Source organism: Muscardinus avellanarius (genome assembly GCF_963383645.1).
Source record: "Muscardinus avellanarius genome assembly, chromosome: 15".
Classification (NCBI taxonomy): domain Eukaryota; kingdom Metazoa; phylum Chordata; class Mammalia; order Rodentia; family Gliridae; genus Muscardinus; species Muscardinus avellanarius.
This window is the reverse complement of record NC_137801.1, coordinates 39,390,205-39,404,140: the sequence shown is the minus strand read 5'-3', so window position 1 is coordinate 39,404,140 and position 13,936 is coordinate 39,390,205. Positions and strand designations below refer to the sequence as shown.

At 38.6% G+C, this 13,936-nt stretch overlaps 1 protein-coding gene across 1 annotated transcript in view; it reads left to right on the top strand.

The window, feature by feature from the left end:
* The window catches only part of SRBD1 (S1 RNA binding domain 1), a gene marked incomplete at both ends in the record, with an annotated part of 233,384 nt that overhangs the window by 6,154 nt on the left and 213,294 nt on the right, over positions 1–13,936 (top strand). Inside the window, 2 exons of the mRNA XM_080711612.1 lie at positions 826–1,191; positions 11,869–12,035. Of these exons, the coding sequence (XP_080567738.1) occupies positions 826–1,191; positions 11,869–12,035 (533 nt within the window). The remainder of the gene's footprint in view (positions 1–825; positions 1,192–11,868; positions 12,036–13,936) is intronic.

Genomic DNA, 13,936 nt, shown 5'->3' with positions numbered 1-13,936 from the left:
TTTTTTTTTTTTTTGGGTGGTACTGGGGGTGGAACACAGAAGCTTTCTACCTCCAGGCTATACTCCCAGACCATTTTTTATATTTTATTTGGAAACAGGGTCTCACTAAGTTGCTGAAAGCCTCACTAAGTAGCTGAGGCTGGCTTCAAACCCATGTGATCCTCCTGTCTCAGCCTCCCAAGCGCGGGGATTACAAGTGTGCGCCTCCACACCCGGCTGTAAGTTTGAATTATGGTTTTCTGGCATGTAGACCTGTCCTTTACTCAGTTTCAGAAATTAAACTTTATTTCTAAATTTTTCACATGCACTTATAAGAAATAACATGGAGAGATTCATGTATACTTTATTAATTTTCCCCTAATAGTAAAACTTTAGTTATTTTAACTAAACTATAGTAAAATATTATAATCAGAATATTGATATTAATACAATTATTTAGATTTCTCCAGTTTTACTTGGACTCATTTTTATATGTGTATTTAGTTCTATACAATTTTATCACATGTATAGATTTACATATCTATCATCATGAGGACCCCTAGCTTGGCCCTTTTAGAGCCACATCTCCCTCCTTTCCACCTCCTCCTTTCATCTGACTCCTGGCAATCACTAATCACTAATCTTCTGTTCAGGAATGTTGTACAAATGCATTTATACAGTATATAACTTTCAGAGTGTTTTTATTCCCCACTCAACTTAGTTCCCTTGAGATTCTTCCAAAGAATATTCTATCAATGATTTGTTCTTTTTTAATTTCTCTGTAGTATTCAAGGGCAATTAGTTTGTCTCTTCTAATTCTCATGTTTTCTCTTTGTGGTTTGATAGAATAGCTCTGTGGCTATTGCTGATGTTGATTTAGAAGAGAAAAAAATTAAATTGGATACTGCACAGAAACTGAAAACAGCAAAGAGAAAACGGAAAGATTCAGTTCAAAGGACCAAAAAGCTGGAAGTTGATGAAGAAACCAGCAAAGCCAACAACTTAGAGAGTGGGAGTAACAGTCAAGAGATACCATCAACAAGCGCCATGTGGGAAGGCACACACAAGAAAGAAGAGAGTGAAGATGACTTCACATTTGGCCAGTCCCCTTTAAAAAAAATGAAGACTGAAATGTGTCCTCAGCCTGTCAAGCTCCCAGCAAGTGCCAACAGTATTAATGAGGAAGTAGAAATGAACTGGGACATAGTACAGGTATGTGCAACCATTTGATCTTATTCTACTTTTTAAAGTTGCTTTCTTTCCCACTGGAATAGGGCTTGTGCTGGCTAAAGGAATGGTTGGGAACTTTCAGTTCCTTTTAAAGTTTGCCATTAATTTCTGGAGGCTTTGGCTACTGATGCTTTCCTTCACTATACTGTTCTGTTGTGACTTACCATCATTCTGTAAGCTGTTTACTCAGTCAAGGTGGGTCTTTCTCATAGTGTTTAGTACATGTAGCGTTAGTCATCTTTCTGTTCCTTTAAGAAATACCTGAGATAAGTCAGCTTATAAAGAAGAAAGATTTATTTTTTTTCATCTTTTGAACCAAAAGATTTATTTGGTCCAAAATAAAAAGATTTATTTTGATTTATTTGAGGTTTCAATCCCAAACTGGCTGGCCCCACTGCTTTTGGGTCTGTGGCAACACACAATGGCATAAGAAAGTAGCTGTCCTCATGACAGCCAGAAAGCAAGGCGAGAGAGAAGAGTGGGGCCAGGGTCCCATCCCCGCTCTGAGGACCTGCCCCCATGACCTAAGACCTCCCACCAGGCTGTACCTCCCAAGGGTACACCGCTAATGACCAACCCTTTATAAATAGTCCTTTGGGAAACATTTGAGACCCAAAGTATAGCATGTGTACACTATGTAGACAGATTGAACCAACAGTTTGGGTCCTTGGTTGTTCAATTTTTGTTTTGAATTTGTCCATAAAAGAAATGAAGGTGATTACGTTATTGGCTGTTCATGAATCTGTTTAACCCCGAATGTATGTAATATACTATAAACGGGGCCTGACACCTCCACAACTTAGTGAGACTCTTTCAACATAAAGAAAAAAAATGAGAGAATTCCAATATGAGGTACAAGAATATCTTGAACTACAGGAGAAATTGGATCTTTTCTTCTTTTTCCTTTGGCTGCTTTGGGCATGGTAGAGGGAACCTAAAAAGTGACTCATGAGCAATGATTATGAAAGGTTTGCCTGCCCCAAGACATTCTGGGACCATTTCAGGGTAGATGGGGGAGACCTTCCTCCCTGTTGTCTATTTTATGGAGATTCTGGTAAGTACATTCTTCCCATGTTGTGATTTATTGCTGTAGACCATAGGGCCTCTGCTGAATCTAATATAACTTTTTAGTCTGGCACTGGTCTACCTTTTTTCTTTGGAGGAGCATTATCTTGCCAATGCTGTCTTTTCTATTACCTGTTAGTAGAATGTCACCAGTAACTTAGTCATCATATTTCTTTTCTCTGGCCCTCTAAGGAATAGAATGCTATATCACAGATTTTTTCTCACTCTTGTTCCTGAATTAAATAGTACAAGATATCTTATAGAAACTATAATTAGACTCCTTTCTATGCTTTTTTTTTCTTTTATTTGTATAGATTTATAAGATAGTGTTTTCAAAATGTGGGTCAGATCTGTACCAGATTTCCCTGAAGGCTTCCTTATTTTTGGTAATGGGAATTGAATCCAGGAGCTTTCTACTTCTGAGCTACCCACCACCCCCTTTATTTTGAAATAGGATCCTGCTAAGTTGCCGAGACTGCTAAATTGCTGAGGGTCTAGCTAAATTGCTGAGGCTGGCTTCAAACCTATATCCTCCTGTCTCAGCCTCCCAAGTACTGGGACTATAGGTGTACTCTATCATGCCTGTCCCCTGAAAGCTTTTTTAAAAATATGGAGTCCTTGGCTCCAGATGTGCAGAGGCAACTGGACATGTCCCACTTCCTGTCCCTTTCCCTTTACTAGCACTTTTTTTTTTTGGTGGTACTGAGGTTCCTGGAAGCCCTTCTATCTCTGGGCTACACTCCTAGACCTTTTTTATATTTTTGAAACAGGGTCTCTTATGCCAGCGCGGCTGGCTTCAAACCTGTGCTATCTTCCTGTCTCCGCCTCCCAAGAGCGGGGATTACAAGTGTGGGCCACCACGCCTGGCTTTACTAACACTTTTGAGCTTATTTCTGTTATTGACATAGATACACATTAGTAGTTGACAGTATATAGGGAGATATCAAAGCCTATAAATTTTTGATTTTTGAGACTTAATAATAATTCACAGTTAAGAGCTACTTGTTCTAGGATACTTCTCACTCTATCCTTTAATCTTTGTTACAAAGGAAGACAAACCTACTTCTAATGAACTTAAGCAGAAAAGAGTTTGTTACTGAAGACATGGTAGCCTTTCAAAGAACAAAAGGAGCAGAATGTGATCAAGTGTCCCACAAGAATTAAATTAGAAATTGGAAACCCATGAAGACCCAAAGATGATACTTTAGGCTTTCTTCTCTTGGGTTCAGAATAACCCATTTCTGTTGCTCCTCTGACTTACTATTTACTCTTAGTAAGTCAGATTTACTAAGAGAAAACTTACTAGACTTCTATACTTTTTTGCAGAGGATAGACGATGATAACTCCCAACTCATTTGACATTAGTTTTATTAGTTACATAGACTGACCAGCTCATTCCTCATTCTGGTTCCAAATTGCAGGAAGAGAATCTGGTTAGTTGAAATTGGCCTAGGTATTTTCACCCTGGTCCAGTACCAAGGGTTTCTATAGATTTTTTTTCTTTCTCTAATAGGTAATATTAAATTTGATTTCAGATTTTGAGAGGAAAAAGGTTATTATGAAATTTGTTAACCTGAACTTTTTATTTCTTAATGAGGGAAATTATCAGGGTTTAGTAATGAATTCTGTACTATCAGTAAGATAGCACTAGACAAAGCCTTTTGGAAAATACATTCCAAGAGAAAGGTAAGAGTATTTGTCAAGTAGCATGAGGAGAGAAAAGTATGTTGAGAGACAAGTACCCAGCTGCAGAGGGTGAGTGGCAGAAGACAAGCAAAGAAGAGCTTCTTTTATGAGCTGGAGAGCTGTGTCCATTGCACTATAGCCATGTCCTGTGGAAGCAAGTTACCTCATTTTACGGTCCTAAAAACATTTTAAAGCCTTTTGCCTAATTGGAAAATATAGGTGGACTAGTCTTTCCTTTCAGTTCCAGCATTTTCTCCCTCTCTCTCCATATTGGAAGTGATTTTTGATGACTAAAAGCCAGTTCTTAGGGAATCTGGGTGCTTGTGTGGGTTGGGAAGGTGGTTTTTAGAGCTGCCATCTTATTTGAGTAACTTGATTTCAGCCTGTTAATCCCAGCAGTTTTCAGGCACATTTAAGGGCATTGCCTTAAAGTGTTAAGTATGAATGGGAAACTGTTAAGCATGAATTTACATGTTTGGGTTCTTTATATTTAACCAAATGCAGTCATCCTTTCTTAACTTTAACTTTTATAGGCAATCTTTACAGCACATGTGGATTTCCTTACCTGCACTTTTAAATTCCATAAACAAGGGAATCTGTCGGAGAGAAAATAATTTTGTCTTAAAACCATATTCTTTTTTCCAAACATGGTTGAGAACAATAGCAGTGTTGGAAGAACAGAAAAGGGAGTGAGATTCAGTGGCACCAAGTCAGAAAATCAGAAGGAACAGACTGAATAAAATATCTATAAGACTCATATTATCTGCCACAAAATATATGTCCATGTTTTTTGAGAAATCCTGACTAGTACCTAGTTAGCAAGAAATGATCAGTGGAAATTATATAGAAATTAATACTAACTAAAAAATTTGGAAATGTCATATATTTCTCTCATTTTGTATGCTATTTCTCATGGCCTCTGCCTATCATCATACCTTGGTCCTCTGTTTCTTTTCTTCAGGTGTATTATTTATTTATTGTACTGGGAATAGAACCCAAGGGCATTCTACCTCCCAGCTACACCCCAGCCTTTTTATCTTTTATTTTGAAACAGGTCACACTAAGTTGCTGAGGCTGGCCTCAAACCTATGATTCTCCTGTTTCAGCCTCCTCGGTACTAGAATTAGAGGTGTGTGCCACCATGCCCAATTTCTTTAGATGTGTTTCTTAACTCTGAAGACTGCATTGCTTTTTCAGAAACATCACCTTGTTTGGGGAGGGGAAACCACATAACTAACAGTTGATTTATTTTTAGGCTTTACATATGAACATATTTTGTGTCTGTTTTCTGATCAGGGACTAGGAATCACTAGATTTCTTGAGCCAAAGTAGCCTACTCAGCCAGGCGTGGTGGCGCACACTTGTAATCCCAGCATTCGGGAGGCTGAGACTGGAGGATCACGGTTCGCGGACAGCCTCAGCTAGTTAGTGAGGCCCTTCATAACTTAATGAGACCCTGTTTCAAAGTAAAGAATAAAAAATAGGGCAGGGAGTGTAACTTGGAGGTTGAATGACCCTGGGTTCCATCCCCAGACCTGCAAAAAAAAAAAAAAAAGCCCACTATTTTATTTTTTTTATTTTGGTGGTATTGGGGTTCCTGGAAACCCTTCTACCTCCGGGCTACACTCCCAGACACCTATTTTTTTAATTTTATTTGGAAACAGGGTCTCTTAAGCCAGCGAGGCTGGCTTCGAACCTGCACGCTCTTCCTGTCTCCGACTCCCAAGCGCGGGGATTACACGTGTGCGCCTCCACACCCGGCTCAAGCCCACTCTATTTCATCCCTATCTCTCAAACTGTGTTAAAGTCCATTATATTACTATGCAATTATGTTACAAACACCATGAACTTGTAAGTATATTAAGCTGTGACCAACTGTAATCAATTTTTGAGAATATTAAACTGCTCTACAGTTATGATGTTTGCTGAATGGTTTTTGTTTTGAGGGTATATTGGGCATAGGGAGTGGAGCAGTTATGTATATCTTAGTAACATTTGGTAAATTAGAAAAACCCAGCAAACCCCTTTTTATTAGCCATTTTCCTCTTTGTTTTAAGAGATAGTGTGGGGTTTTGTCGGTGAGTACCATGCCTGGGATGACAAAAGAGGGGAAAGAAGTGGGAGGAAACGGTGGCCAGTGTCTGAGCTGGTCACGGCACTGCAATTCTGCATTTAAATGAAGAACACTAGGTAGATATTACTTATTCATCCCATGAGATAGGAAGTTAAATAAATTATAATAGTATTTTTTGTTACTGTAATTTAGCTAGTAGCATTTTTTTGGCTTTAAAAACATTTTTTGAAGTATGACATACATGGGGAAAATTGAATTCAACTATACAGTTAGGATATTCAAAAGTATTACCAGGTAACCAGCTTCCAGGTCTAGAAACAACGGAATCTCCCTTTCCTAATTCCCCTTTTCTCTCCTGTAACCGTGCTTCTGATTTCTAGCAGCATAGATTTTTTTCTGCATGCTTTAAGGAAACTTTTCTATATGATAAGTGTCTAGAAAAGGTTAGAGAGAACAGCAGGAATCAGCAGCTTTTCAGAAAGAAGGTGTACAATTGCTGATTTGGGAGTGATTCTGAATAGAAAATCCTCTCAGTTCTGCTCATTTGAGAGTCATTTAATTTTGTTGTTGGTTTGTTGACGTGCAGATGGTGCCTGGATGATTAAGGCTATACTGTATTTGCTGATGATCAGATGTTTGAATTTTTTAACTGTGGGAATAGGTATTTCTTTGGAGATGCCTCTGTTTTTCCTTTTTTTTTTTTTTTTTTGTGGTGCTGGGAATCAAACCCAAGATCTTGTTTATGCTGGGCAAGTGGCTACCTAGCACTTGGGAGTCTCAGCCTCCCAAGTGCTAGGATTACAAGCGTGCGCCACCATGCCCAGCTTATTTTTTTTTTAATTTTGAAACAGTGTCTTGCTAAGTGGCTAAGGGCCTCACTACGTTGCTGAGACTGGCTTCAAACATGCTACTCTCTGGTCTCTGCCTCCCAAGTACTAGGATTACAAGTGTGCTCCATGACACCTGTCAAGATAGAGGTAATATAGCTTATGGGACTTGGGGCAGTTTACTTCCTTGGACCTTAGTTTTTGTTTCTGTAAAATGAGAATAACTATCTTACCTATCTCATATAGTTTAAGTTAGTTAATATTGAGTATGTAAGAGTATTTAGAACATAACAGTCTATACAGATATTAGCATAAAACAACAGTCACAAAAATATCTAAGTCTTAGAGGTTAATAAAACAACTCAAGACTGCCCTTTTTATATTTTATTATTTTTTATATATTATGTTTAATTTTTATGTGGATCATATTGAAAATGGCATATATTTGCACAATGCTTGGTTCTTCCCGCCTTTTCCTTTCCCCTCCCCCCAACAATGAGTGTCCAGATTGACCATGCTACAGTCACTCTTAGACACATATTGGAATGTAGCTCCTCCATTAATTAACCTCAGCCTCCTTCTTCCTCTCCTACCCTTCCTTTCTAGCTTTGCTGAGGTTTCCCCTCCATTATCTGGAGTCCTTTTGGTATCCCTAATACTCTCTAGTTTGGGCATATTATTATATTATTATTATTATTATTATTATTATTATTATTATTACTATTTTTTTTTGTGGGTTTGGGAATGGAACCCAGGGGCATTCGACCTCCGAGCTACACCCCCTGCCCTAATTTTTATTCTTTATTTTGAAACCGGGTCTCACTGAGTTGCAGAGGGCCTCACTAAGTAGCTGAGGCTGTCTGCGAACCGCGATCCTCCAGGTCTCAGCCTCCCGAATGCTGGGATTACAAGTGTGCGCCACCATGCCCGGCTTAGTTTGGGCATATTAGAGAAAGCATACATCCCTTCCCTTTCTGTGCTTGGCTGATTTCATTTAACATAATGTTCTCAAGGTCTTTCCATCTTCTTTTGAAGACTGCCCTTAATATTATTTCTTTCTATCCATTAATTAATTAATTAATTAAAATTGTTTTTATGGTACTGGGGTTCCTGGAAGCCCTTCTACCGACGGGCTACACTCCCAGACCTGTTTTATACTTTTTATTTGGAAACAGGGTCTCTTAAAGCTAGCATGGCTGTCTTGGAACCAGCACGTGATCCTCCTGTCTCTGCCTACCAAGTGTGGGGATTACAAGCGTGCGCCACCACGCCCGGCTAATCATATTGTATTTTAATTATATATTTGTCCTCCTTAGCTTTTGGGAACAGGGATATTGGGTGTGTGAGCACGTGTGTTTGCTGTGCTAGAGTTGAACCCAGGACCTCATACCTGCTAGGCAAATACTCTACCCACTCGGCCTTGGGACTTGGTGTTTTTATGTCTTGATTATTGCTGATTTAATATGGCTATTGGAATGTAATATGAGTCAAAATAAATGTTTTTGACTAAATCAGTATAGAAGAAGTTTGGTGATTTGGAGACCCCAAAGTGATGACTGGTTGTTTAGCTTTAATTTCAGGGAGAAAATTTACATAAGCAGCCATATATCCTCCCTTAACATATATAATGCCATCTGGATTTATTTGGACCTAGTACTGTTCATATGTGGGTCTGGAATCTTAGCTGTCTTAGATTCCTTGTATTAAGCAATAGCTGATCTAGTTTAGTGGGAGCCCATGGATTGCTCTAATAATTGTACAGTTCCAAAATGGGGAACATTTTTGTCATTTCCACCTGTCATCTTTATCTTTCAGAATCTTGCTTATCTTGCAAGGGCCAACTGAAATGCTATCCCTGCAGCAAGCTTCCTTTTATTACCCCAGGAAGAACTTTCTGTTCTCTGAAAGCATAGTATTATTTACTTCCAGGCATGTGCTGTTTGTTTGTTTGTGTGTGTGTGTGTGTGTGTGTGTGTGTGTGTGTGTGTGTGTTTTGCAGTACTGGGGATGGAACCCAGGGGCATTCTACCTCTGAGCTACACCTCCAGCCCTATTTTTTATTTTTCATTTTGAAGTAGGGTCTCACTGAGTTTCAAAGGGCCTCACTAAGTACCTGAGGCTGGCTGTGAAGGGCGATCCTCCCATCTTAGCCTCTCGAATGCATGCTGGGATTACAAGCCTGCACCACCATGCCTGGCTCTATTTGTGTTTATTTGCATTAATGTTTTGTCTTCCTTTTTAGATTGCTAACTCCTCCTAGGACAGGGAAAGTCTGGGGCTCAACCTGGGGAAAGATTTTGAAACTATGCTATTGAAGTTGGACTTTTACCATTAGATAGATAAAAATTAGTGTATTTATATTCCAAAAAGGAAAAGAAAAAATTAAGAGGCCTGGTTTATCTCGTATTTTAGAAATATAATTAGTCGTCACACAGAGAGGTTGGGTGGAAGACATAGAGAACAACAGTGACAAAAACAAACTGTTAATGTCTTCAGATAAAAGAAACTAGTGGAAAAGGAGCTTGAGGGGAGAGAGCAGACATCTTAAAGGTTTCATTGTTTTCTGGATGACAGAGTAGTGGATGTGAAAGAGAACACGGTGATGCTGAGGCCATTGATTACAGTGCTTTTGGCAACAAGATAAAACTATGTCAAACTAGATTGAATAGTAGAGGAGGTTTATTGACCTACATAACAGGAAAGTTCGGGTCAGTGCATTGAAAGGTCTCTCTGCTATTCTCTTAGCACCATCATCTGCCTCATAGAGAAATAGCTACAGCTTCATGTTTCTGTCTCAAAAATCTGTAGTTTTCCATAGGAGGAAGTTGTATTGGGGCCCAGATCTTGAGCTTCATGCTGTTTGGCTTACTCTTTCTGGCTTTTAATTCTTATGAAACGAATTACATGAACCAAATAATTATTGTGTAGTAGGATTTAGGGGTCAAGTACTATCAAGCCACATGCTGCTAACTAAGGGCAGGTAACCACAATATTCTACTGTGTGGTCATATCAAAGTTTAAGTTCCCAATCTTAGTTTTTGCTGTCTTTTACTATGCTAGAAATAGGTTTTAAAGAAATCTATATAATATTAATATATTATATATAATATGCATATTATATATGTGTATACACACATACACACATATATATATACACATAATATGTATATTATACATGTGTATATATATGTATATATAATAAATAGTGCATATGCTAGAGGGGTGCCTATGTCAGGATGGATTCCCAAGAGTAGGATTGCTGGGTCAAAGTTTAGGCATTGTCAGGCTGGGTGTGGTGGTGCATGCTTGTTATCCTAGTATTTGGGAGGCTGAAACAGGAAATCTCAGGTTCAAGACCAGCCTCAACAACTTTAGCTGTGCCAGTATTGGGAATGGCCTAGGAAGATTTGAAAAAGCTCTGATTATTAATAAATATATTTCAAAAATTGAGTGAGGGGCAGATCTGTGGAAGGACTTGGTTTCTGCCAAGCAGGCAACTTTCTAATATAAATTAACCTAGCTAAAGGTAATTAACAAGTGGAAAAAGAAGGGGAGCTAGGACTTCCCCATTCTAAAGACAGGTTTACATAATAATTCCCATCCAGTTTGGATGGGAGGAGGGCATCCACCTTCAGGAAATGAGAAACTTGGGCATAGACTGAAGTTCAGTGGGAAAATTAAGAGGAGGGACTTTACCTATGTCAGAGTTACATAGGAAAAAGCAAGATGGGGGATGTTGTGTCTATAAAAAGGCTGTTCCAGGTCTTGTATTTCAGTGAATTCTTTCGAAACACCCCTCCCCATGCCACTCCTGAATGGCATGGGGCTGTAACTGTCTTCTGTATTTCTATCTAATAAACTCCTTTAAATCTTCAGCCAGAACCCAAGCTATTGCATATTTATCCTTAGCTCAGGACAAGAACCTGCGGTTGTTTTTTTTTTTTTTTTTTTTGAGGGGAATTCTTTCTGGGGGGTCTAACAAAGGTCCCCAGGGACTGTTCCCCTAAATGGCAACCCTCACCCCCAAGCGGTAACATTCATCTTTCACTGTAACATCTTTAACTGTAACATTAGCGAGATCCTGTTTCAAAATAAACACATAAAATTGGGCTGGGGGTCTAGCTTGGAGGTAGAATGCCCCTGGATTCAACCCCAACTACCACAAAGTTTAGGCATTGTATATTTTGATAACAGTTGCCAAATTGCTGTTCCTCCAGAGGTTATACCATTTTACCTTCTCACTGGCAATATTAAAAATGCTCTATCCTTGCATTCATGCTTGACAGGGTTCTAGCTGGATCTTTGCTACCACTTTGAGAAATGGAAAGAGCACCAGTGCTGTATTAAAAGTGCTCACGGAGCACTGTGCAGCTTGAGTGACACAGTGGTTTTGACTGGATTTTTTTGAATTAGTGAAATGATTATTTTATCATAATTATTGATAATACAGATATGTAATTTATATGGTTTTCTTTTTTTTTTTTTTTTTGGTGGTACTGGGGTTCTACCTCCGGGCCACACTCCCAGACCTATTTTTACATTTTTATTTTGGAAACAGGGTCTCCTAAACCAGCGCGCGCGGCTGGCTTCGAACCTGCGTGATCCTCCTGTCTCTGCCTCCCAAGCGCGGGGATTACAAGCGTGCGCCACTACGCCCGGCTTATATGTTTTTTCTTTTAAAAAAACACAGCAAGTGGCTTCTAAGTGACTGGAGAATGTTATTTAATGTTATATATGAAACTCTTTATTATAATCTAGATGCCTAATTTTCAGTATTTTAAATCACTATGGTTTTTTTTTTTTTTTTGGTGGTACTGGGGATGGAACCTTTCTACCTCCGGGCTACACTCCCAGACCTATTTTATATTTTATTTGGAAACAGGGTCTCTTAAGCCAGGATGCTGGCTTTGAACCTACCGGATCCTCCTGTCTCTGCCTCCTAAGCGTGGGGATTACAAGCGTGCGCCACCACGCCCAGCATAATCACTATGTATTTTTAATTTGTAGGTTTTATCTGAAAAAACTAATATTGAACTTTGGGTTTGTGCCAACATCATTCGTCTCTTTAATGATGATAATACAATTCCTTTCATTATACGTTATCGGAAAGAGCTTATTAATAATCTTGATGCTGATTCCTTGAGAGAAGTTCGACAAACCCTAGAGGAGCTGAGGTAAGAAACCTGGGAAGGAGCTTAATGTGAGGGGATGGAAACTGTAAGCCAACCAGGAGAAACTGGGAGGAAGTGAATGGCAATACATTTTAACAGTCCCAGTTTTTTGTTTTCTAGAAATATTGTAATCTGAATATAGTCCTCCTTTGGTAGAGAAAGTCAGCTCTATTTTTTACTTCTTTGGAGGTGTATGGAGTCCCTCTGCTGGTGAGTGTGTGCATAGCTTGGTCATGAATCAGCAGGAAGGCGGTTTGTGGAGGAAGTGTGTGCCTCAGGGTCTGTCATCTCTCATAGAAATGATTAGGCAGAAACTTAGGAAAGTACATTTGACTCAACAGTTTTTTTTTAACTTTATTATGGCAAAAACTATAAGCATTCAGTAGAAGCCAGATTTTGAATGTTTTGAATTTTAATTTTTTTTCTGGTGTAGCAGTATCCTGTTGGATACTTTTTTGTGATATTGTTCTCATTCAGCCATATGATTGGGGACAAGGACTGCAGATTACAAGTCTCCTCTAAGAGGAGAGCCCTTACTCAACTACTGTAGATCACTGACATGCAAGTTTGTCTGCACAGTTTGCTAGAGCTGTTTCTTTCTTTAAAGAAGCTGATAATCTGAGATTTTATGGAAAGAATTTCTGGAGCAAACAAATACATCCACAGAGCACATCTGGAAGGCTAGCATATTGCAGATTCTGAAGTAAACATTCTACATGATTGAAGGCAATGTAGTAAAGAAAGTCTGAGGACTTGGGGACCTAAAATTAGGGAAAGTGTCACAAGAATAGTTTGGTTAAAAATGTTATAAGTATTCTAACAATATTTTATTATATGGAGGACAAATAAAAATTTTATTTTATGATTATTATTTTCTTCTTCTATAGAAAACATTTTTGAAGGATTTTATTCTCTGGGTTTCTGTTATTCTTTGGGTTTCTGTTAATAGAAGAATACCCTGAATATGAGTAGAGAAATAGCCCTTGACATAAATGGAAGACTTGACTGGAGCTTAGAAAACTTTTTTCCAGAATAGACATTTATTTTTGGTAATGAGACATGGTCTCTACTTTTTTTTCTAAAGTTCAATATTTTCTCTAAACCACTAGTCTTCTTTCTTACTTGGTACTGGAGATTGAATCTAGGAGTGCTCTACCACTGACTTACATCCTGAGCCATATATACATATATATATATATATATATTTATTTTGAGACAGGGTTTTGCTCATATGCTGAGGCTGGCCTCGAACTTATGATCTTACCATCTTAGCATGTGCCACTATGCCAGGCCGGGCATTGGCTTTTAATCTTTTAATTGCTACCTGTATATGAGAAGGGAAGCCAATAATCAGTCCATTTTAAAAAATGAAATAGAGAATAGAAAATATGCAAGTGTAGTATATGTGGTAAAGATACTGTTTCATGATACATTTTAATATTTATATACACACATTCATATACATATATATGTGTACATAATGGGTTGTAAAATAAAATATATTTCTTAGTATGGGTTGCTGTTAGAAAGTGAATTAAATAGTATAGTATAGGTTTGGATAGTAAGAAAAGTTCCCTGCATTTTATCTAAGTTGCCTCTCTCTTTTTTTTTTTTTTAAGTGGTACTGGGGTTCCTGGAAACCTTTCTACCTCTGGGCTACACTCCCAGACCTATTTTTTATACTTTTTTTTTTTTGGAAACAGGGTCTCTTAAGCCAGTGCTGCTGGTTTCGAACCTGCACGATCCTCCTGTCTCCGCCTCCCAAGCGCAGGGATTACAAGCCTGGGCTACCACGCCCGGCTTTCTCTTTTTGCTTATATGAAGGCCAACAGGCCTTTTGTCAAAACGACCCTAGTAGCCTTTAGCCCTTGAAAACAGTTTTAGGACTATAAATTAGGTAACTT